General features: G+C 37.2%; 5 protein-coding genes across 6 annotated transcripts; all 5 read left to right on the plus strand.

Moving 5' to 3' along the window:
* Positions 1 to 200: 200 nt before the first annotated feature.
* LOC141903964 (retinoid-inducible serine carboxypeptidase-like) lies at positions 201 to 4,230 on the plus strand. Of its 2 annotated transcripts, XR_012619115.1 has the most exons (16): positions 201 to 417; positions 498 to 702; positions 806 to 843; positions 921 to 1,064; positions 1,140 to 1,229; positions 1,594 to 1,749; positions 1,847 to 1,921; positions 2,053 to 2,166; positions 2,239 to 2,413; positions 2,524 to 2,607; positions 2,698 to 2,760; positions 2,848 to 2,925; positions 3,021 to 3,181; positions 3,269 to 3,384; positions 3,647 to 3,832; positions 4,215 to 4,230. XR_012619115.1 is itself a non-coding variant. In XM_074792382.1 (14 exons), the coding sequence occupies exons 1-14, from the start codon at positions 415 to 417 to the stop codon at positions 3,329 to 3,331; spliced, it is 1,449 nt and encodes a 482-aa protein (XP_074648483.1). In that variant the 5' UTR covers positions 201 to 414; the 3' UTR covers positions 3,332 to 3,472. The 2 variants fall into 2 exon arrangements, 1 of the variants encoding a protein (XP_074648483.1); XM_074792382.1 differs by lacking the exons at positions 3,647 to 3,832; positions 4,215 to 4,230 and having other exon boundaries at positions 3,269 to 3,472.
* Positions 4,231 to 7,360: 3,130 nt separating this feature from the next.
* Positions 7,361 to 9,660, plus strand: LOC141904510 (retinoid-inducible serine carboxypeptidase-like). The gene is made up of 11 exons (XM_074793099.1): positions 7,361 to 7,387; positions 7,469 to 7,572; positions 7,892 to 8,047; positions 8,144 to 8,218; positions 8,350 to 8,463; positions 8,549 to 8,723; positions 8,838 to 8,921; positions 9,007 to 9,069; positions 9,151 to 9,228; positions 9,324 to 9,484; positions 9,572 to 9,660. The coding sequence occupies exons 2-11, from the start codon at positions 7,561 to 7,563 to the stop codon at positions 9,632 to 9,634; spliced, it is 981 nt and encodes a 326-aa protein (XP_074649200.1). The 5' UTR covers positions 7,361 to 7,387; positions 7,469 to 7,560; the 3' UTR covers positions 9,635 to 9,660.
* Positions 9,661 to 12,613: 2,953 nt separating this feature from the next.
* Positions 12,614 to 15,064, plus strand: LOC141904511 (retinoid-inducible serine carboxypeptidase-like). The gene is made up of 9 exons (XM_074793102.1): positions 12,614 to 12,622; positions 13,167 to 13,371; positions 13,475 to 13,512; positions 13,590 to 13,733; positions 13,815 to 13,904; positions 14,238 to 14,393; positions 14,490 to 14,564; positions 14,696 to 14,809; positions 14,882 to 15,064. Exons 1-9 carry the CDS (start codon positions 12,614 to 12,616, stop codon positions 15,062 to 15,064), a joined length of 1,014 nt encoding a protein of 337 aa, XP_074649203.1.
* Positions 15,065 to 15,174: 110 nt separating this feature from the next.
* On the plus strand, positions 15,175 to 16,138 carry LOC141904683 (uncharacterized). The gene is made up of 5 exons (XM_074793314.1): positions 15,175 to 15,254; positions 15,340 to 15,402; positions 15,490 to 15,567; positions 15,663 to 15,823; positions 15,911 to 16,138. The coding sequence occupies exons 1-5, from the start codon at positions 15,197 to 15,199 to the stop codon at positions 15,971 to 15,973; spliced, it is 423 nt and encodes a 140-aa protein (XP_074649415.1). The 5' UTR covers positions 15,175 to 15,196; the 3' UTR covers positions 15,974 to 16,138.
* Positions 16,139 to 21,283: 5,145 nt separating this feature from the next.
* LOC141904512 (zonadhesin-like) lies at positions 21,284 to 23,640 on the plus strand. The gene is made up of 5 exons (XM_074793103.1): positions 21,284 to 21,423; positions 21,804 to 22,096; positions 22,199 to 22,381; positions 22,639 to 22,907; positions 23,171 to 23,640. Exons 1-5 carry the CDS (start codon positions 21,284 to 21,286, stop codon positions 23,477 to 23,479), a joined length of 1,194 nt encoding a protein of 397 aa, XP_074649204.1. The 3' UTR covers positions 23,480 to 23,640.
* The last annotated feature ends 80 nt before the right edge of the window (positions 23,641 to 23,720 follow it).

The raw sequence follows: 23,720 nt of genomic DNA on the forward strand, positions 1-23,720 counted from the left end.
GTCGGTCAATGCGATTAAATGTTGACTTTACGACCTCTTTTTGTTAAAGATCCTGTTGTTTTTGACTGAAGTTCGATTTGAAGGGTATCTATCTATAATTTGACACTGAAATTTGCAAAATCAATCGCGCATATTCCAATTCAATAGATATATTTCAAAACTGTTATACAAGGTCGGCTAATTCCACAGAATAAATGAATATTTGTCGATTAGCTTCGAATTAGCAAAGTTTTAATACTTTTCTACGAAACAAGTCAGTTCTATAAGTTCATAAATATTGACACAAAGTCTATTCAATAAAAACCGGTCCCTATTGAATATGTAAAAAGTGGTTTACAGAGGTATCTTATCTTACTAACATTGCGCTATAGGGTGGGACTAAAATACGTCCTCTACACAACTTATACAAAGACAATGGTAAGTAAGTAGCATGGCTTATCTGTGTATGTTATTGGAGAGAGCTTCGATTTAGAAACGATCCTCTATTTTGATTTTAGTCTAAAGATAATCCAGCGTTTGTACCGGATATATCGACGGATTCGTCTGATATAAAATTGTCCGTAACTCCGACACCTGAGACTAAACCGCAGAAAACAGATAATAGTTGTTGTTCACCACGATGTCGAACTGTCTTCCTCGTATTTTTGAGTTTCATCGCTGTTTCCTACGCCATTGCGATCACGATAGTTCTTATTCACGAAGGTATGAAATATCAACCATTCATAAAGTGAATTGCTTTGCGATGTCATCGACGATAGCGTGTTTGATAAACGGATCGCATTCTGATCGGAAACTTCTTTTTCAGTTTATTTCTCTGATGAAGGAGAACACGGAATACAACAGGTAACATTATTGTTAATTCTGAAACTACCTTGCACAAATCCACTTCACTCTACTCTTTATCATCGTTCAATCTACAGAAACAGTTCACCGCTTATGAAGTTCTTGCCAATACGGCACGGGGATACATCGATGTGAGGAAGGGAGCTCATATGTTCTGGTGGCTTTGGTATGCTATTCCGAAACATACTTACAAAGAAAAACCACTAATCTTATGGATACAGGTGAAAGATTCTTCTTTTGATATCTTCTATTCTATGCTTCTGCAATATTGACACATATTTAGGTCTATGTTGTAGGGTGGTCCAGGAGAGTCCGGTGTCGGTATTGGTGGATTTATGGAAATCGGTCCGTATGATACAGATCTCAAATATAAAAAAGGAAACTGGGTATGGGTACTGGTAACTCTTACGGTACTGGTAACTCTTATGGGTACTGGTACCACTGGTAACTCTTTTTGGTTTGAGAATCTTTGTCCATATAAAACAGACGCCAAACATCATTACCAAGCCCTTTAGGCTGAAAAAAAATGATACCTTGTTTCTCATTGCTGCTGAGCTTAGCTAGTTAAAAACCTATCCAACCTGTGCATTACTTACTAAAGATATCACGATCTGGCGAACAGTAACAGATCTGACAGTTATAGAAAAGAAACTGATTACAAATTCTTTTGCGATTTACAAAAGTGACCCGGCCGATTGGGAGAAACAAGACATTAATTAATTCGTTATAAATCTGTTCACTAATTTGCAGGCGGTTCATGCTAATCTGTTGATAGTTGATAGTCCGGTAGGAGTTGGTTACAGTTACGTAGACAACGAGTCTCTGAATACTAAAAATACTGATGAAATTATAGCTGATTTAATGTCTTTCCTAAAGATTTTTTTCAACAAACATCCAGAATTTAAGGTAAACATGACATACATATTTGCAATTTGAATTTCAACTAAGATACAACATGTAAGTAGCTTGCCACGGATCTTATGAATTTTTGTATACTTTGCAGACGATACCGTTTCATATATTCGGCGAGTCGTATGGCGGGCGAATAGCGCCTTTACTTGCTAAACAATTACACAACGTACGTTCATCGGATACAGATCTGAAGTATTTTTCCAAACCTTCTCGTCAAAATCACCTACAACATTACGTTCTGAAAAAGCGATGAATAAGAAGTGTAGACTATCTATGTTTATGGAATTTTCGTTGCAGGAAATAATTGGTGGCAAAATGGAATGTTTACTGAAAGGCATAGTTTTAGGTGGACCCGCGGTAGATATGATGATAGGACCGGTTGCAACGTGGGCCCAATACTTATATACAATGGTAAAAATTAAACCGAATCGAAGCCATCAATGCGCTTTTGAAAACTAATCTAAGAACTTTCCTTTTTCAAAGTCGATCATAGAAGAATCGAAAAAAGACGAATACGAACGAGAATATCAGAAATTAATGGTAACATACCAGACAAAGAATTATACTGCGATAAGCGAGGAATTCCAAAAGCTTTCTCAGATACCGTACGGTACTGGCATAGACATGTATAACGTGCTCACTTGGAACACAATCGAAGGTGAGTAAAAACGAATTCGATGAGAAAATAACATAAAACGACGATGAATTTAGTTAACGTAGTTTTTAAATAAAAGACAATTTTAGCCAATATTTTTATTTCTTTTGTAGAGCTGTTTGGTCCCGTAACTAAACTAATGAACGGAGAGATGAAGAAAGCTGTTGAAATTGTTCCCGAAAACCTAGTTTGGACTGGTAATTGAGTCACCTCACCGCTAGTAAAGTATCCAGTTTTTATCGTTGCAATGTTAATCAATGTTATATTTTCTCTAATTTTTCCCGCAGATATGAATACAACCGTTATGGCGAACGAGTTTGATAATGTTTTTATACCCGTTGTTGACACAGGTAGTTTTTCAGTCGTTATTGATTTCAATTCAGACATCTACCTCTTGACACAAAGCCTGCAGCACCAGTTGCTTATTTTTCTTGCAGTCGATTTCCTACTGACAAATACCAGTTATCGAGTAACTATTTACAATGGACAATTGGATGTTGTCGTTAATACGATAGGTAACGTTCGCTTCGTTCGCACAGTTCGAAGATGAAAATATTTTATGATTGAAAAAAGGTATTGTATTAACTGGAATACGAGTTTTTTTGAATAGGGACAGAAAAATGGTTAAAGAAACTGACATGGTCCGGCATGGAGACCTATTATAACCAAACTCGTACAACTCTAAGAATTAAACCGAAATCAAAACCAATAGGATTCAAGAAAACCTACGATAAATTTACATTCTACTGGATACTTAAATCTGGTCATCAGGTAAAATTTAATTCTTTTGATAATGAGACGATTATCATTGGATCTGAGGTCGTAGGTTTCTGATAAAAACATTTCTTATTCATTTAGGTTCCACACGATGCTCCTCTGGCAGGCGAATACATGCTCATAGATATACTGAAAAATACCTAAAGGAATGACATGAAAACCAAACCCGGCGCAGTAGTTCTAGTACTGTTATAACTGTATATCTATTTTGATATTTTACATCTCTATGTTAAACATTTTGTTAACTGTTAATAATAGCTTGAATATTTTTACCGAGGCCAAAATAAAGACATACATGTTTTAAAGAAATGATTTTTATCATTCAGTCGGTTCGAACTTCCCGTAGTAATCCGGGAATAGGAGCGATAAAGTTTTTGATCTCCGAAATCCTGTACCTCAAGATTTTATGATCGACGAAGAATCTTTCATAATTAGGATAAACTTAATGATAATTTTCAGGATTCGAACCAAATCAGGTTTTACAATATATGGATACGGTATCTAAGGTGTTGCTACGGTTGCGGTATATGGTTACGGTTCATTAGTCAACAAAGATTGAGCCCACGTGCGGTTGAAAAAATCAGACGGAGGAAAAAAAGTGAAAATCCGTGTCATAAACTAAAAAAATTCTTGAATTAAGTCAAGGTAAGTTGAAAATGAAGTTATCTATAGGTTGTATAGATTGTAAAAGTCTTTATTTATTCAGAACCGTAAATTTTAGAAATTCGTTAATTTAGTGGAATATAGTTTGGTCGTATTTTCTACATTAAAGATGCGTCAGACAACAATTTGTCTCAGTTATATATACAGTGATTCATAGTTAGATACGACTTCATTTATTTTCCGAAGATAATGAATCGAAATGGAACATTTTTTTTCAATGCTACGAATGTTGAATCGGTTCGAAGAAAGGCCGCCATTTTGTGCCTGGTGGTTGCTAAAGACGGTACATCACAACCTTTTCCTAGTAACAAGCATAGCAACAACAGATATCCACCAATCACCGGTTGCTATCTTGGTTTTTCAGATGATCTTCTTACTGCCAATTGCATTAGCCTTTGACTGCTACAATAACTACCAAAAGAGAAAAGCTGAAGGTCAGAAAGGTTCGTAAGTCAACGATGGACAATTCTATTCATTTCGTGCCATCAATGAACAATCATAACGTTTTTTTCAAATTCATTTCTATTTCAGAAGCAGAAGCCGCCGCGCGTAAGAAAAAGAATTTTGGCGGCATGAAGAAGGGCTTCCTGTTATAAATAACTACACCATTTTCTGTTTTTAAAAAAATGCACTTGAACATAAATTTTTATATACACCAAACACTTTAATCTACTTTATATTTTGTAAATCATGTAATGAAAATTAGTTGAAAGTTTTTAGATAATTCCTAAATGTAACTGCGAATAACTATTTTGCATTTTCTACTCTCGGTCAGTGATAACTAATTTCTTATTTCATCGTATGTTTTAACTATGATATTTACAGGACTGGCATTATCTAGATGTAAATGTTTGTATGTAATCGAGTGTTTAGTGCAGCTGATGGTCGAAATACTGAAAACCTCCGAACTCTTTATGGATTTTGCGATACGTTCTGGAACTTTTAAAACGGGCGAGAGGTGAGATCAGACAGGACTGAAAATAAACCTCTCTCGCCCGCGCGAGTGCGATAAACAGTTATAACGGACACAATATATTTGTGGGAGCGCAGTTAGTTCGCGGTAACAGTTCGTATTGAGAACGAGTTGAGTCGGAGGAAGTCTTCAGCGGAGTCGAAATCAGCGGTGAAGTTCGGAATGAGAAACGCGTCGTGGGATTACAGTCACTGCGCAACAATCGTGTTTTTGCGTATTTTCGTGTATTGAATGCCAGTCCCTCTAAATCTGATCAGTTCATGTCTGTTTTTGTGTTCAGTATTAATGTATCTAGACTCATAATTTTGTATTCCCATCACTGACCGAGACGTGTTTATTGTACTATTCGCGTTACAAAATTGCTTTGTTATCTAAAACTACATCATTGATTTTGTAAACCTTTGGTCCAAGTTGCTCGTGAGGAATTCAAGTATGACTGTAAGGACACTAGAGTCGACCAGTACTCGGGAAACGAGCCTATATATAATCAGTGCACACATAGCCCTAGGGCCAGGGCTGTGTCTGTACGTCACACGTTTCTCGATGAAATGATACCGACTCGCGAACCATGTTGAAATTTTAAACGTGGAGACCTGATTCAGAATTACCGTACTTGAAATTATTCTTATGAATAATTTTGAGAAGGGCCTGCGGTAATTTTGTTAACGGTTACCTGTCCCTCGCAGTCTGTCTTAATTCCTCTTAGCTTCTTGCTCCAGATAACCAATGTTAATTACGAGACTTCACTGTAACAATGATTATATCGTAACATCAAATGTGGCCTCCATCAATTCCTTACAATTTTTGATTCCGTAATCAGCTCTGGATTGATCGATGCCCGATTTCGCATGCTTTGCCACCAATTATTTCAATTTCTCGAGGCATCCTTAATTTTTGGAAATTTTTCATACATTGCGACTAATTTGCTGTCTTATTCTTGGTCATTACGGATTCATTGCCACATTTTCCAATCTAAAGAATCAATCAAATCATGTATTAAAAGATTGCAGTATATTAAATCATTATTATTCAAGTGCAACTGATCATTGTGTGCTTGTTAGTTTATCTAGTTTTTCGTCAATCTTCTTAAAAATATCCGAACGCAACAGATCGATCGGATTATGGAAATGTATTCAACGACGTCTTTGAATGACTTTGGAATTTTTGGAGCTCATTGCACCCACAAGATATCCCCTGAGATGAAAACTAAATTTCATAAGCTCAGGGGCTGTCCTTCCGGAGAAGTGCCCTTCTTGCAAATATTATTGTTTTCATGTTCTATAGAACTGCTCTTTCCAAGTTCAAATGCTAGATTCCGCCCTGATTAACGATGGATTAATGAAACTATAATGAATGTATTATCCCACAAATGATGAAAAACGAATAAGATTATTAGAATACTAGAACTATTTCGAATGGTTCCTACCACCCCTCTTCAGTCTAAAATGATAGAGGTCAAATTACGCAGCAAATTAAAGTTAAGCCTAAGACTCGAATCCATTGCACATAGTTAGGTCTGGGACGAGAGTATTGAAGCAAGTTTAATATGAAGACTGAACCTTTGTTGAGGTTGACAGAGCGATCGGAATGAGTACAACTAAAAGCTAAAAGTCTTTTTGAGAGATTGTTTTTGGGAAAAATACATAGTTATAGCTCCAGGGAAATCGAAATTGTGTCCAGTTTCCAAAGAATAAAAGACTACTCCCACCTTCTAGTTTGACTCCATTAATGAACCTATAATACTTTTTACGAACAAGTTCTATAAGTTGATAACTCTCGACACCAATTCTATTCAATCAAAACCGGTCCCTATTGAATACATAAAAAACTGGTTTACAGAGGTATCTTATCTTACTAACATTGCGCTATAGGGTGGGACTAAAATACGTCCTCTACACAACTTATACAAAGACAATGGTAAGTAAGTAGCATGGCTTATCTGTGTATGTTATTGGAGAGAGCTTCGATTTAGAAACGATCCTCTATTTTCATTTTAGTCGAAAGATAATCCAGCGTTTGTACCGGATATATCGACGGATTCGTCTGATATAAAATTGTCCGTAACTCCGACACCTGAGACTAAACCGCAGAAAACAGATAATAGTTGTTGTTCACCACGATGTCGAACTGTCTTCCTCGTATTTTTGAGTTTCATCGCTGTTTCCTACGCCATTGCGATCACGATAGTTCTTATTCACGAAGGTACGAAATATCAACCATTCATAAAGTGAATTGCTTCGCGATGTCATCGACGATAGCGTGTTTGATAAACGGATCGCATTCTGATCGGAAACTTCTTTTTCAGTTTATTTCTCTGATGAAGGAGAACACGGAATACAACAGGTAACATTATTCTTAATTCTGAAACTACCTTGCACAAATTCACTTCACTCTACTCTCTATCATCGTTCAATCTACAGAAACAGTTCACCGCTAATGAAGTTCTTGCCAATACGGCACGGGGATACATCGATGTAAGGAAGGGAGCTCATATGTTCTGGTGGCTTTGGTATGCTATTCCGAAACATACTTACAAAGAAAAACCACTAATCTTATGGATACAGGTGAAAGATTTTACTTCTATTTTCTTCGATTCTATACTTCTGTATAATTTTAACATATTCAGGTCTATCTATATGTTGTAGGGTGGTCCAGGGCAGTCCGGTGTCGGTATTGGTGGATTTATGGAAATCGGTCCGTATGATACAGATCTCAAATATAGAAAAGGAAACTGGGTATGGATAAACTGGTAACTTTTTTGGTTCGGGAGTTTTGTCCATATAAAACAGACGCCAAACATCATTACCAAGCTCTTTAGGCTAAAAAATTGATACCTTGTATCTCATTTCTGCTGAGCTTAAAAGTTGACCCGGCCGGCCGCCTATCTACCTTGTACATACATGTCTTTAAAAAGATTATTATCAGGCTATAACATAAAAGACCCGGCAGCTATAGAAATGAACTGAGATTACAAATTTATTGCAATTTACAAAAGTGACCGGGCCGATTAGGAGAAATGAGGGGTTTATTGAAATTAATCTGTTATAAATCTGTTCACTAATTTGCAGGCGGCTCATGCTAATCTGTTGATAGTTGATAGTCCGGTGGGAGTTGGTTACAGTTACGTAGACAACGAGTCTCTGAATACTAAAAATACTGAAGAAATTATAGCAGATTTAATGTCTTTCCTAAAACAATTTTTTAACAAACATCCAGAATTTAAGGTATATATTACAAACATATTTTTTCGATTTGAATTTCATCTAAGATACATGTAAGTAGCTTGCCACGAATCTTATGAATTTTTGTATACTTTGCAGACGATACCGTTTCATATATTCGGCGAGTCGTATGGCGGGCGAATAGCGCCTTTACTCGCTAAACAATTACACAACGTACGTTCATCGGATATAGGTGTAACGTATTTTTCCAAACCATCCCGTCAAAATCACCTACAACATTACGTTCTGAAAAAGCGATGAAGAAGAAGTGTAGACTATCTATGTTTATGGAATTTTCGTTGCAGGAAATAACTGGTGGCAATATGGAATGTTTACTGAAAGGCATAGTTTTAGGCGGACCCGCGGTTGATGTAATGACTGGACCGGTTGCAACGTGGGCCCAATACTTATATACAATGGTGAAAAATAAACGGAATCAATCTCTGTTAACAACCATCAATACATATTTGAAAACTTATTTTAGAACTCACCTTTTTTTTAAAGTCGATCATAGAAGAATCGAAAAAAGACGAATACGAACGAGAATATCAGAAATTAATGGTAACATACCAGACAAAGAATTATACTGCGATAAGCGAGGAATTCCAAAAGCTTTCTCAGATACCGTACGGTACTGGCATAGACATGTATAACGTGCTCACTTGGAACACTTTCGAAGGTGAGTAAATACGAATAAATCGATAAATACGAGAAAACAGCGTAAACCGTGGATAAATTTCGTAATTTCGCCATGGTATCTTTGCTTCTCCGAACTTTCGTATTTCTATTGTAGAGCTAACTGGTCCCGTCACCAAACTAATGAACGGAGAGATGAAGAAAGCTGTTGAAATTGTTCCCAAAAACCTAGTTTGGACTTGTAATCAACTCACCCTCACCACAAATGAAGTATCCAATTTTCATTGTAATGTTTATCAATTATATTTTCTCTAATTTTCCCGCAGATATGAATACAACCGTTATGGCGAACGAGTTTGATAATGTTTTTGTACCCGTTGTTGACACAGGTAGTTTTTCAGTCGTTATTGATTTCAATTCAGACATCTACCTCTTGACACAGAGCCTGCAATTGTTATCTTTTCTTGCAGTCGATTTCCTACTGACAAATACCAGTTATCGAGTAACTATTTACAATGGACAATTGGATGTTGTCGTTAATACGATAGGTAACGTTCGCTTCGTTCACACAGTTCGAAGATGAAAATATTTTATGATTGAAAAAAGGTATTGTATTAACTGGAATACGAGTTTTTTTGAATAGGGACAGAAAAATGGTTAAAGAAACTGACATGGTCCGGCATGGAGACCTATTATAACCAAACTCGTACAACTCTAAGACTTAAACCGAAATCAAAACCAATAGGATTCAAGAAAACCTACGATAAATTTACATTCTACTGGATACTTAAATCTGGTCATCAGGTAAAATTGAATTCTTTTGATAATGAGACGATTATCATTGGATCTGAGGTCGTAGGTTTCTGATAAAAACATTTCTTATTCATTTAGGTTCCACACGATGCTCCTCTGGCAGGCGAATACATGCTCATAGATATACTGAAAAATACCTAAAGGAAATACATAAAAACCAAACCCGGCGCAGTAGTTCTAGTACTGTTATAACTGTATATCTATTTTGATATTTTACTTTTATGTTAAATAATTTATTTGCTGTTATTCATTGCTTGAATATTTTTACCAATGCCATAATAAAGATATAGATGTTTTAAATAAATGATTTTCATCTTATTCAGTCAGTTCGAACTAGTCGTTCCATTAATAATTCAGGAATGGGGCGATTAATCTTTTGATATCTGAAATCATTGCACTCATCTCACCCTTTTGTGATCAACGTAATAATATTGATTTAAATTAACTAAATGAACTAGATTAAGTGGTCATTTTCAGGATTCGAACCAAACCATTTTTTACAGTAGATGGATACGGTATCTAAGGTGATGTTATGGTTGCAGTACCTGGTTACGGTTCATTGGTAAACACTTAATGACCACGTGCGGTTGAAAAAAATCGGACAGAGGAAAAAAGTGAAAATTGCGAGTCATAAACTAAAAAATTCTTAAATAAAGTCAAGGTAAGTTAAAATGAGGTTATTAATAAGTTACATGGATTATAAACGTGTTTATAAAATGAAAATTTAATCCGAACCGAAAATTTTAGAAATTCGTTAATCGAGTGAAATAGAGTTTGGTCATAGTTTCTACATTAAAGATGCGTTAGACAACAATTTGTCTCGGTTATATATACAGTGATTCATAGTTAGATACGATTTCCATTCATTTTCCGAAAAAAATGAATCGAAATGGAACATTTTTTCAATGCTACGAATGTTGAATCGGTTCGAAGAAAGGCCGCCATTTTGTGCCTGGTGGTTGCTAAAGACGGTGATACATCACAGCTTTTTCCTAGCAACAAGCATAGCAACAACAGATATCCACCAATCACCGGTTGCTATCTTGGTTTTTCAGATGATCTTCTTACTGCCAATTGCATTAGCCTTTGACTGCTACAATAACTACCAAAAGAGAAAAGCTGAAGCTCAGAAAGGTTCGTAAGTCAACGATGGACAATTCTATTCATTTCGTGCCATCAATGAACAATCATAACGTTTTTTTCAAATTCATTTCTATTTCAGAAGCAGAAGCCGCCGCGCGTAAGAAAAAGAATTTTGGCGGCATGAAGAAGGGCTTCCTGTTATAAATAACTACACCATTTTCTCTTTTAAAAAAAAAATGCACTTGAACATAAATTTTTATATACACCAAACACTTTAATCTACTTTATATTTTGTAAATCATGTAATGAAAATTAGTTGAAAGTTTTTAGATAATTCCTAAATGTAACTGCGAATAACTATTTTGCATTTTCTACTCTCGGTCAGTGATAACTAATTTCTTATTTCATCGTATGTTTTAACTATGATATTTACAGGACTGGCATTATTTAGATGTAAATGTTTGTATGTAATCGAGTGTTTAGTGCAGCTGATGGTCGAAATACTGAAAAGCTCCGAACTCTTTATGGATTTTGCGATACGTTCTGGAACTTTTAAAACGGGCGAGAGGTGAGATCAGACAGGACTGAAAATAAACCTCTCTCGCCCGCGCGAGTGCGATAAACAGTTATAATGGACACAATATATTTGTGGGAGCGCAGTTAGTTCGCGGTAACAGTTCGTATTGAGAACGAGTTGAGTCGGAGGAAGTCTTCAGCGGAGTCGAAATCAGCGGTGAAGTTCGGAATGAGAAACGCGTCGTGGGATTACAGTCACTGCGCAACAATCGTGTTTTTGCGTATTTTCGTGTATTGAATGCCAGTCCCTCTAAATCTGATCAGCTCATGTCTGTTTTTGTATTCAGTATTAATGTATCTAGACTCATAATTTTGTATTCCCATCACTGACCGAGACGTGTTTATTGTACTATTCGCGTTACAAAATTGCTTTGTTATCTAAAACTACATCATTGATTTTGTAAACCTTTGGTCCAAGTTGCTCGTGAGGAATTCAAGTATGACTGAAAGGACACTAGAGTCGACCAGTACTCGGGAAACGTGCCTATATATAATCAGTGCACACATAGCCCTAGGGCCAGGGCTGTGTCTGTACGTCACACGTTTCTCGATAAAATGATACCGACTCGCGAACCATGCCAAACTTTTAAAAATGGAGACCTGATTCAGAATTACCGTACTTGAAATTATTCTTATGAATAATTTTGAGAAGGGCCTGCGGTAATTTTGTTAACGGTTACCTGTCCCTCGCAGTCTGTCTTAATTCCTCTTAGCTTCTTGCTCCAGATACCCAATGTTAATTACGAGACTTCACTGTAACAATGATTATATCGTAACATCAAATGTGGCCACCATCAATTCCTTACAATTTTTGAATCCGTAATCAGCTCTGGATTGATCGATGCCCGATTTCGCATGCTTTTCCACCAATTATTTCAATTTCTCGAGGCATCCTTAATTTTTGGAAATTTTTCATACATTGCGACTAATTTGCTGTCTTATTCTTGGTCATTACGGATTCATTGCCACATTTTCCAATCAAAGGAATCAATCAAATCATGTATTTAAAGATTGCAGTATATTAAATCATTATTATTCAAGTGCAACTGATCATTGTGTGCTTGTTAGTTTATCTAGTTTTTCGTCAATCTTCTTAAAAATATCCGAACGCAACAGATCGATCGGATTATGGAAATGTATTCAACGACGTCTTTGAATGACTTTGGAATTTTTGGAGCTCATTGCACCCACAAGATATCCCCAGAGATGAAAACTAAATTTCATAAGCTCAGGGGCTGTCCTTCCGGAAATTTTGGAAAAGCGCCCTTCTTGCAAATATTATTGTTTTCATGTTCTATAGAACTGCTCTTTTCAAGTTCAAATGCTAGATGCGGCCCTGATTAACGATGGATTAATGAAACTATAATGAATGTATTATCCCACAAATGATGAAAAACGAATAAGATTATTAGAATACTAGAACTATTTCGAATGGTTCCTACCACCCTTCATCAGTCTAAAATGATAGAGGTCAAATTACGCAGCAAATAAAAGTTAAGCCTAAGACTCGAATCCATTGCACATAGTTAGGTTGGGGACGAGAGTATTGAAGCAAGTTTAATATGAAGACTGAACCCTTTGTTGAGGTTGACAGAGCGATCGGAATGAGTACAAATAAAAGCTAAAAGTCTTTTTGAGAGATTGTTATTAGGAAAAATATATAGTTATAGCTCCAGGGAAATCGAAATTGTGTCCAGTTTCCAAAGAATAAAAGACTACTCCCACCTTCTAGTTTGACTCCATTAATGAACCTATAATACTTTTTACGAACAAGTTCTATAAGTTGATAACTCTCGACACCAATTCTATTCAATCAAAACCGGTCCCTATTGAATACATAAAAAACTGGTTAACAGAGGTATCTTATCTTACTAACATTGCGCTATAGGGTGGGACTAAAATACGTCCTCTACACAACTTATACAAACACAATGGTAAGTGAGTAGCATGGATTATCTGTGTATGTTATTGGAGAGAGCTTCGATTTAGAAACGATCCTCTATTTTCATTTTAGTCGAAAGATAATCCAGCGTTTGTAGCGGATATATCGACGGATTCGTCTGATATAAAATTGTCCGTAACTCCGACACCTGAGACTAAACCGCAGAAAACAGATAATAGTAGTTGTTCACCACGATGTCGAACTGTCTTCCTCGTATTTTTGAGTTTCATCGCTGTTTCCTACGCCATTGCGATCACGATAGTTCTTATTCACGAAGGTATGAAATATCAACCATTCATAAAGTGAATTGCTTCGCGAAGTCATCGACGATAGCGTGTTTGATAAACGGATCGCATTCTGATCGGAAACTTCTTTTTCAGTTTATTTCTCTGATGAAGGAGAACACGGAATACAACAGGTAACATTATTCTTAATTCTGAAACTACCTTGCACAAATCCACTTCACTCTACTCTTTATCATCGTTCAATCTACAGAAACAGTTCACCGCTTATGAAGTTCTTGCCAATACGGCACGGGGATACATCGATGTGAGGAAGGGAGCTCATATGTTCTGGTGGCTTTGGTATGCTATTCCGAAACATACTTACAAAGAAAAACCACTAATCTTATGGATACAGGTGAAAGATTTTACTTCTATTTTCTTCGATTCTATACTTAAGTATAATTTTAACATATTCAGGTCTATCTATATGTTGTAGGGTGGTCCAGGGCAGTCCGGTGTCGGTATTGGTGGATTTATGGAAATCGGTCCGTATGATACAGATCTCAAATATAGAAAAGGAAACTGGGTATGGATAAACTGGTAACTTTTTTGGTTCGGGAGTTTTGTCCATATAAAACAGACGCCAAACATCATTACCAAGCTCTTTAGGCTAAAAAATTGATACCTTGTATCTCATTTCTGCTGAGCTTAAAAGTTGACCCGGCCGGCCACCTATCTACCTTGTACATACATGTCTTTAAAAAGATTATTATCAGGCTAAAACATAAAAGACCCGGCGGCTATAGAAATGAACTGAGATTACAAATTTATTGCAATTTACAAAAGTGACCGGGACGATTAGGAGAAATGAGGGGTTTATTGGAATTAATCTGTTATAAATCTGTTCACTAATTTGCAGGCGGTTCATGCTAATCTGTTGATAGTTGATAGTCCGGTAGGAGTTGGTTACAGTTACGTAGACAACGAGTCTCTGAATACTAAAAATACGGATGAAATTATAGCAGATTTAATGTCTTTCCTAAAACAATTTTTCAACAAACATCCAGAATTTAAGGTATATATTACAAACATATTTTTTCGATTTGAATTTCATCTAAGATACATGTAAGTAGCTTGCCACGAATCTTATGAATTTTTGTATACTTTGCAGACGATACCGTTTCATATATTCGGCGAGTCGTATGGCGGGCGAATAGCGCCTTTACTTGCTAAACAATTACACAACGTACGTTCATCGGATATAGGTGTAACGTATTTTTCCAAACCATCTCGTCAAAATCACCTACAACATTACGTTCTGAAAAAGCGATGAAGAAGAAGTGTAGATTATCTATGTATATGGAATTTTCGTTGCAGGAAATAACTGGTGGCAATATGGAATGTTTATTGAAAGGCATAGTTTTAGGTGGACCCGCGGTTGATGTAATGACTGGACCGGTTGCAACGTGGGCCCAATACTTATATACAATGGTGAAAATTAAACCGAATCGAAGCCATCAATGCGCTTTTGAAAACTAATCTAAGAACTTTCCTTTTTCAAAGTCAATCATAGAAGAATCGAAAAAAGACGAATACGAACGAGAATATCAGAAATTAATGGTAACATACCAGACAAAGAATTATACTGCGATAAGCGAGGAATTCCAAAAGCTTTCTCAGATACCGTACGGTACTGGCATAGACATGTATAACGTGCTCACTTGGAACACTTTCGAAGGTGAGTAAATACGAATAAATCGATAAATACGAGAAAACAGCGTAAACCGTGGATAAATTTCGTAATTTCGCCATGGTATCTTTGCTTCTCCGAACTTTCGTATTTCTATTGTAGAGCTAACTGGTCCCGTCACCAAACTAATGAACGGAGAGATGAAGAAAGCTGTTGAAATTGTTCCCAAAAACCTAGTTTGGACTTGTAATCAACTCACCCTCACCACAAATGAAGTATCCAATTTTCATTGTAATGTTTATCAATTATATTTTCTCTAATTTTCTCGCAGATATGAATACAACCGTTATGGCGAACGAGTTTGATAATGTTTTTGTACCCGTTGTTGACACAGGTAGTTTTTCAGTCGTTATTGATTGCAATTCAGACATCTACCTCTTGACACAAAACCTGCAGCACCAGTTGCTTATTTTTCTTGCAGTCGATTTCCTACTGACAAATACCAGTTATCGAGTAACTATTTACAATGGACAATTGGATGTTGTCGTTAATACGATAGGTAACGTTCGCTTCGTTCGCACAGTTCGAAGATGGAAATATTTTATGATTGAAAAAAGGTATTGTATTAACTGGAATATGAGGTTTTTTGAATAGGGACAGAAAAATGGTTAAAGAAACTGACATGGTCCGGCATGGAGACCTATTATAACCAAACTCGTACAACTCTAAGAATTAAACCGAAATCAAAACCAATAGGATTCAAGAAAACCTACGATAAATTTACATTCTACTGGATACTTAAATCTGGTCATCAGGTAAAATTGAATTCTTTTGATAATGAGACGATTATCATTGGATCTGAGGTCGTAAGTTTCTGATAAAAACATTTCTTATTCATTTAGGTTCCACACGATGCTCCTCTGGCAGGCGAATACATGCTCATAGATATACTGAAAAATACCTAACGGAAAGACATTAAAACCAAACCCGGCGCAGTAGTTCTAGTACTGTTATAACTGTATATCTATTTTGATATTTTACATCTCTATGTTAAACATTTTGTTAACTGTTAATAATAGCTTGAATATTTTTACCGAGGCCAAAATAAAGACATACATGTTTTAAAGAAATGATTTTTATCATTCAGTCGGTTCGAACTTCCCGTAGTAATCCGGGAATAGGAGCGATTAAGTTTTTGATCTCCGAAATCCTGTACCTCAAGATTTTATGATCGACGAAGAATCTTTCATAATTAGGATAAACTTAATGATAATTTTCAGGATTCGAACCAAATCAGGTTTTACAATATATGGATACGGTATCTAAGGTGTTGCTACGGTTGGGGTATATGGTTACGGTTCATTAGTCAACAAAGATTGAGCCCACGTGCGGTTGAAAAAATCAGACGGAGGAAAAAAAGTGAAAATCCGTGTCATAAACTAAAAAATTCTTGAATTAAGTCAAGGTAAGTTGAAAATGAAGTTATCTATAAGTTGTATAGATTGTAAAAGTCTTCATTTATTCCGAACCGTAAATTTTAGAAATTCGTTAATTTAGTGGAATATAGTTTGGTCGTATTTTCTATATTAAAGATGCGTCAGACAACAATTTGTCTCAGTTATATATACAGTGATTCATAGTTAGATACGACTTCATTTATTTTCCGAAGATAATGAATCGAAATGGAACATTTTTTTTCAATGCTACGAATGTTGAATCGGTTCGAAGAAAGGCCGCCATTTTGTGCCTGGTGGTTGCTAAAGACGGTACATCACAACCTTTTCCTAGTAACAAGCATAGCAACAACAGATATCCACCAATCACCGGTTGCTATCTTGGTTTTTCAGATGATCTTCTTACTGCCAATTGCATTAGCCTTTGACTGCTACAATAACTACCAAAAGAGAAAAGCTGAAGCTCAGAAAGGTTCGTAAGTCAACGATGGACAATCCTATTCATTTCGTGCCATCAATGAACAATCATAACGTTTTTTTCTATTCATTTCTATTTCAGAAGCAGAAGCCGCCGCGCGTAAGAAAAAGAATTTTGGCGGCATGAAGAAGGGCTTCCTGTTATAAATAACTACACCATTTTCTGTTTTTAAAAAAATGCACTTGAACATAAATTTTTATATACACCAAACACTTTAATCTACTTTATATTTTGTAAATCATGTAATGAAAATTAGTTGAAAGTTTTTAGATAATTCCTAAATGTAACTGCGAATAACTATTTTGCATTTTCTACTCTCGGTCAGTGATAACTAATTTCTTATTTCATCGTATGTTTTAACTATGATATTTACAGGACTGGCATTATTTAGATGTAAATGTTTGTATGTAATCGAGTGTTTAGTGCAGCTGATGATCGAAATACTGAAAACCTCCGAACTCTTTATGGATTTTGCGATACGTTCTGGAACTTTTAAAACGGGCGAGGGGCGAGAACAGACAGGACTGAAAAATAAACCTCTCTTGCCCGCGCGAGTGCGATAAACAGTTATAACGGACACAATATATTTGTGGGAGCGCAGTTTGTTCGCGGTAACAGTTCGTATTGAGAACGAGTTGAGTCGGAGGAAGTCTTCAGCGGAGTCGAAATCAGCGGTGAAGTTCGGAATGAGAAACGCGTCGTGGGATTACAGTCACTGCGCAACAATCGTGTTTTTGCGTATTTTCGTGTATTGAATGCCAGTCCCTCTAAATCTGATCAGCTCATGTCTGTTTTTGTGTTCAGTATTAATGTATCTAGACTCTATAATTTTGTATTCCCATCACTGACCGAGTCGTGTTTATTGTACTATTCGCGTTACAAAATTGCTTTGTTATCTAAAACTACATCATTGATTTTGTAAACCTTTGGTCCAAGTTGCTCGTGAGGAATTCAAGTATGACTGTAAGGACACTAGAGTCGACCAGTACTCGGGAAACGTGCCTACATAGAATCAGTGCACACATAGCCCTAGGGCCAGGGCTGTGTCTGTACGTCACACGTTTCTCGATAAAATGATACCGACTCGCGAACCATGCCAAACGTTTAAACATGGAGACCTGATTCAGAATTACCGTACTTGAAATTATTCTTATGAATAATTTTGAGAAGGGCCTGCGGTAATTTTGTTAACGGTTACCTGTCCCTCGCAGTCTGTCTTAATTCCTCTTAGCTTCTTGCTCCAGATACCCAATGTTAATTACGAGACTTTACTGTAACAATGATTATATCGTAATATCAAATGTGGCCTCTATCAATTACTTACAATTTTTGATTCCGTAATCAGCTCTGGATTGATCGATGCCCGATTTCGCATGCTTTGCCACCAATTATTTCAATTTCTCGAGGCATCCTTAAATTTTGGAAATTTTTCATACATTGCGACTAATTTGCTGTCTTATTCTTGGTCATTACGGATTCATTGCCACATTTTCCAATCAAAAGAATCAATCAAATCATGTATTTAAAAATTGCAGTATATTAAATCATTATTATTCAAGTGCAACTGATTATTGTCTGCTTGTTAGTTTATCTAGTCACAGATGTTTCCTGTTGTTCTCTTTGAGTCAATCTTCTTAAAAATATCCGAACGCAACAGATCAATCGGATTATGGAAATGTATTCAACGACGTCTTTGAATGACTTTGGAATGTTTGGAGTTAATGGTACGCAGATGGCAAAACAGAGAAGAAAGGCATTTCCTACTATGAGGCACTAGAAAAATTAGTTCCAATTGATCCCTTGTCTACGTGGCCGATTCATTAACCACTAACTTAGCCCAGACTCGAAATCAGCCTGCATGTGGTTTAAACACTAAACCATCGCTATGGCTGTATTGGTAGACAGTTTGGAAATAGGTTTGGTCAGCGCTGTAACCGGGTACGGCGAAGCGTTAGACTCGGTGACTCTATTCACAAACAATGCCCTATATTCGCGATGAGTCGAAAAGATACACATTATCCGTGTAAGTTGGATGACGAGAGAAATCCCACAATGATTCAGTGAAAGATGAAAAATTCTTGATGATGGCTAATCGTGTTTAGCCGAAACGTTGCTCAAAATATATACTCTTCTATTGAAGAATGTTTCATCTTTGACTGAATCATTGTGGAATTTCTCTCGTCAGCCCTATATTCGTGGTGTCTGTTGTACAATTACAGTAAGAGCCAGTGTATCTTTAAGATCACAGACGCCTATTTTAACCGGTTGTAATTCATACGCGTCGTTTAATGATAAATCTGTGGCACTAATCAGTTTTGTCATCATCAGATTTGACGTTTTTCAATCCGCAATATGTTGCCATGCACTGCTGTTGTCTTCTAAAAGATACGAACAATATTTGCTTTGTTCTCTAAAATTGATGCGTTATGTCAATTTATTGTTTGAAGAGATTAAGAGTATTGTCGCCAGGAGGTGATTTTTAAAGTTCTAAATTGGTCCTTCTTGTTTTTATCGCCAGAAAGCGCGATACCGTTCATAAAAGCACTCGCATTCGATTCGGGTGGTAAGTTTACGGTAATGGTTGATTCGGATAATCGTTATTTCCACTGAGAAAGAACATTACTGTTGTGATTTCAGTTTCAAAATGCGACGCATGGCTCTTTTGATCGCTACAATAATCAGCGGAATCATCGTTTCTTCAGGTGAGATTATAGGATTTAGTTTTTCAAAAATATCAATCGTTCATTCAGTGGGTGATTTCTATTAGGTTGGTGTATATCGGTTTTATTGTATCATATCCTTATGAAATATTGTTTGTTTAGATCTATTTAATCTTAAATGTTTCGTCCGTTGTGATGACCTACAGCGGTGGTTGATTTAGGTGCTGGTATCGACAGAGCTGTTCAAGCTGAAACCACGGACGGTATAACACGACAAGACTCGAATCGAGCCAAACGTCTGAGCGAAGAAGGTCCTCACAATAATGGCCGATATGAAATAGATGGAAAAGATCCATTCTACCACTTCTATAAAGGAGGAAGCAAAGATTGGGGTAAAGGATTTGATTGGAACTTACAGGAGCCCCCGACACCACCTCCTTCGACCCCGCCTGACTGGCACTCCGATGAAATCAAGTTCGCAGTATCCGATAAGGTAGCTCACGATGCCGGTAGCGTCGACGACGGAGAGCGATCAACAAAGCATTCGAAAGATTCTAAGACCCGTAAAAACAAAAATGGAAAACCAAGAAAAGGCAAGAAGAAACCAGCGAAAAAAAGACGCAGAAATAACATGGGTAATACGTGTGAAATAGAAATGTTCATTTGTTCTTGTAACTGGTTTTTCTCAGTTGGTTCTTCTATTATAAAGCCACTTGATAATTGATATCGCAGAACCAAACCCCGCGACATTCGCGGTTTTTTGTATATTTTTCTTCAGCTGCTGAAAAAAAGTCAAATAATGAACATCGAAGAGTAAAACGATGGATTTCACAGAGCCGTACAAAAAGAGGCCGTAGACCTGGAAACTTTTTACCGATCATTCGTCGACCTGCCGCAGTCAGACCTGCGTTAGCTCATAATCCACAAATATCAAATACTGGCTGGAATCGTGGACCTCCACGTCCTGCCTGGGGTAATGTACCTACCTGGAACTCAAATCCAGTTCAACCGGCGTTAATCGGTAGCCATCGTTTTATAGGTATGTTTTCATGATAGATTTGTGTTCTTTCACGACAACTTTTCTAAAATTTCTCCACGGATATCTCAGAATAATCGACTGTCCTTGATTTATTACAGAGAGTGGGTTTTGTATCTGTCGCATCTACGGTGACCCTCACTACCAGACATATGATAACGTTCTATTGCGATTCCAAGGACGATGTCGATACACGGTCAGTAAATACGTGAACCCGGGCGACGATTGTCAGTTCGATGTCGAGATAAGCAATGAACGGGATTCATTTCGCGGTTTCGCGTCCTACGTTAAAACTGTATACGTCATGATCGGCGGAAAAGTCATCAAAATGATGAAACATAAAATAATCGAGGTACGATATTACGATTCTACCAATTCGCGAATCAACTAAAATCTTGATGAATGTTTCTCTATTTCATGAGATAGCGATCTAAATTATTTCTTCAATGATTATGATTATCTTCGAAAAGGTCGACGGAAGACGAGTTGCAATACCTACCACAATTCCGGGTGGAATTGATATTCGACATAACGGTTTCAGCGTAGAAGTACATTCGAGTGTTTGCCAGTTGACGGTGTCTTTCGATGGGAACAAAGACGCAAAGGTCGCCGTCTGGAGGCCGAAATACAGCGCGCAAACAACAGGAATGTGCGGCAACTGCGACGGTAACAAACGCAATGATTTCCGCACGAAGGATGGTTTAAATGTGTGGGGTTTGAGGAATGCCGTCAGTTTAGTCGGTAACAGTTTCGTCGTCGCAGACGATCGAGGCAATTTACCGCCAATGTAAGCAATTTTCGCCTCCTCTTTTCAAAAAACAATAATTTCCGCGTGTAAGTCGAATAAAACACTGTAATCTGACTGTAGTCGACTGTACATAGATTAACAAGTTTCATGATAGAATTTTTTGCAATGAAATTCATCAAATTGAAACCACAAGGTTTCGGTTGTTGACTAAACAGCCATCATCATGTGGAATTATTTATGGAATTATCATTTTTTCATGAATTCACCTGATGATGTCTGGCATCATTTTCATAAATTTAATCGCACTTTAAATTCTATTGTGGGACTTTTTAAATCATTATTCATAATTTTCGTGCCATAACGTTCACGTAACAACGCACATTGATGATTTCATATTATCATTATTTTTGTCCCATAAGTTGTAAGGTACCGCCACCGACTCTTCCACCATGTGACCCGTCGAAAAAGCAGTTATTCAGTTCTCGCGATTATTGCGGTATCATCACCGACCAGAGCGGTCCGTTTGGTCAGTGTATCAGTGACCCGGATGTCGACGCGAATCAGTTTTTCGACTCGTGTGTGGTCGATCTCTGTCAGGTGACCAACGACAGCATGTGGCAAGATCAACTGTGCGAGGACATCGCCGCTTTCGTCGATAAATGCACGAGTGAAAATATCGCGCCCGGAAACTGGAGAAACGAAACCAAATGCAGTAAGTAATGAAAAACCAAATAATTCAATACTCGACGTTTATCAAGTCTAGTCTTCATGAATTTTTGATCATATCGATATTTCTCCATTCGCTCGTCTCTAGTTCCGGACTGTGGCGCGGATGAGCTGTACAGTGTTATGATGACTGGTTGTCCGGAAACGTGCGATAGTCCATTTCCGACCGCGTGCGACGAGCCAAAACAGGAAGGTTGCGCCTGTCGTGAAGGTTACGTCCGTCTAAATGACGCATGCGTGCCCAGGCAGAGTGCGGGATGTGTATTCGACGGTACGTGACTATACATCATTAAACCCCGTAACCAGAATTCATTGTCGAAAACAATCAAGAATCCTTAAAATTGAAAAAATTATCTTAAAAATAAAAAAATTATCTTAAAAACCAAGTCGAAACCAACTTACGCCAGTAATCCTGAACTCCCAGACCAAATCACTTCATTTTCATGGTTCCTATGAATTTTAGAGTGTTAAAATTTGAACTTCTTTCAGCCAACATCTGAATGAAATTGATTCGTTATTTTTTGCCAGGTTACACGATGTGTGAATGTAAGGCTTACGGCGATCCTCATTTTATCACGTACGATATTGCTCGCTTGGATTTCATGGGTATCGGTCGATTTGTCTTCTCTCGAGCCTCGCTCGACGATAGACCGGAATGTTCTTTCATCGCTGAAGTCATCACCGCTCATTACAACTCGACTAGATCCACGGCTAGTAACCCCCTCTCGTACGCTAAAGAAATAGATATCACAATAGGGGCCAATAAGATTGAGTTCTTGAAGAACCAAGTGGTCAAAGTGAGTAAACGTATCCTAAAATCAAATCAAACCAAATTACATTGTATAGAACGCCTTTTCACTGGTAACGATATTCAAAGGCGCTGGTGAGCTCCGGATTGGAACATTCAGTGCAGCTCTCAGGTTAGGTCCACCAGTTCAACACGGAGTTGCTTTCTACTAATTACGACAAGTTTTACATAAGAATTCTACTGCAAATCATGGATCTGCAATATTGCGGTTCTTTCGAGATACTCAGGACTTTTTTGAAATGTATTTTCCAGGTGAATGGAGTTGTGCAAACGCTTCCTACACAGATAGGCGCTATTGAGTTGAATACAACTATACCGTCCGGCGTCAACGAGACTGGTGACGTGTTTCTGCATGTGGAGGGCTGCGAAATCAAGGTATTCTACGACGGAAAAACCAAAGTGGAGATATTGGTGGATAAAAACCTGTACCGGGGTCAATTGACCGGAATTTGTGGTAATTGTGACGGTGATAAGTCAAATGACTACGTCACAGCAGCAGGCATCGATGTCGTTACGAAGATTGACAGAGATAAACTCGTGGGCGAATCATGGCGATTGTAAATCACAAAAAAAAACATGCTTAACAAATTATGGAGTCTTTTTTCTGAATTCTTTATCGGTAATCGGCACATCTAGTTCGTAATATTGATGATTTGGTGAATTATACTGTATTTCGTTCGTATTCCTTATATATCACTTGCTCTTGATAATAAACATATGCTATGAACTCAAAATATTTTTCATTATGTACTTTGGTCGATTCGTACACGACTCGGGATAATACCAAGTTCAACAAATACTG

This window comes from Tubulanus polymorphus, chromosome 4 (genome assembly GCF_964204645.1).
Source record: "Tubulanus polymorphus chromosome 4, tnTubPoly1.2, whole genome shotgun sequence".
NCBI lineage: Eukaryota > Metazoa > Nemertea > Palaeonemertea > Tubulaniformes > Tubulanidae > Tubulanus > Tubulanus polymorphus.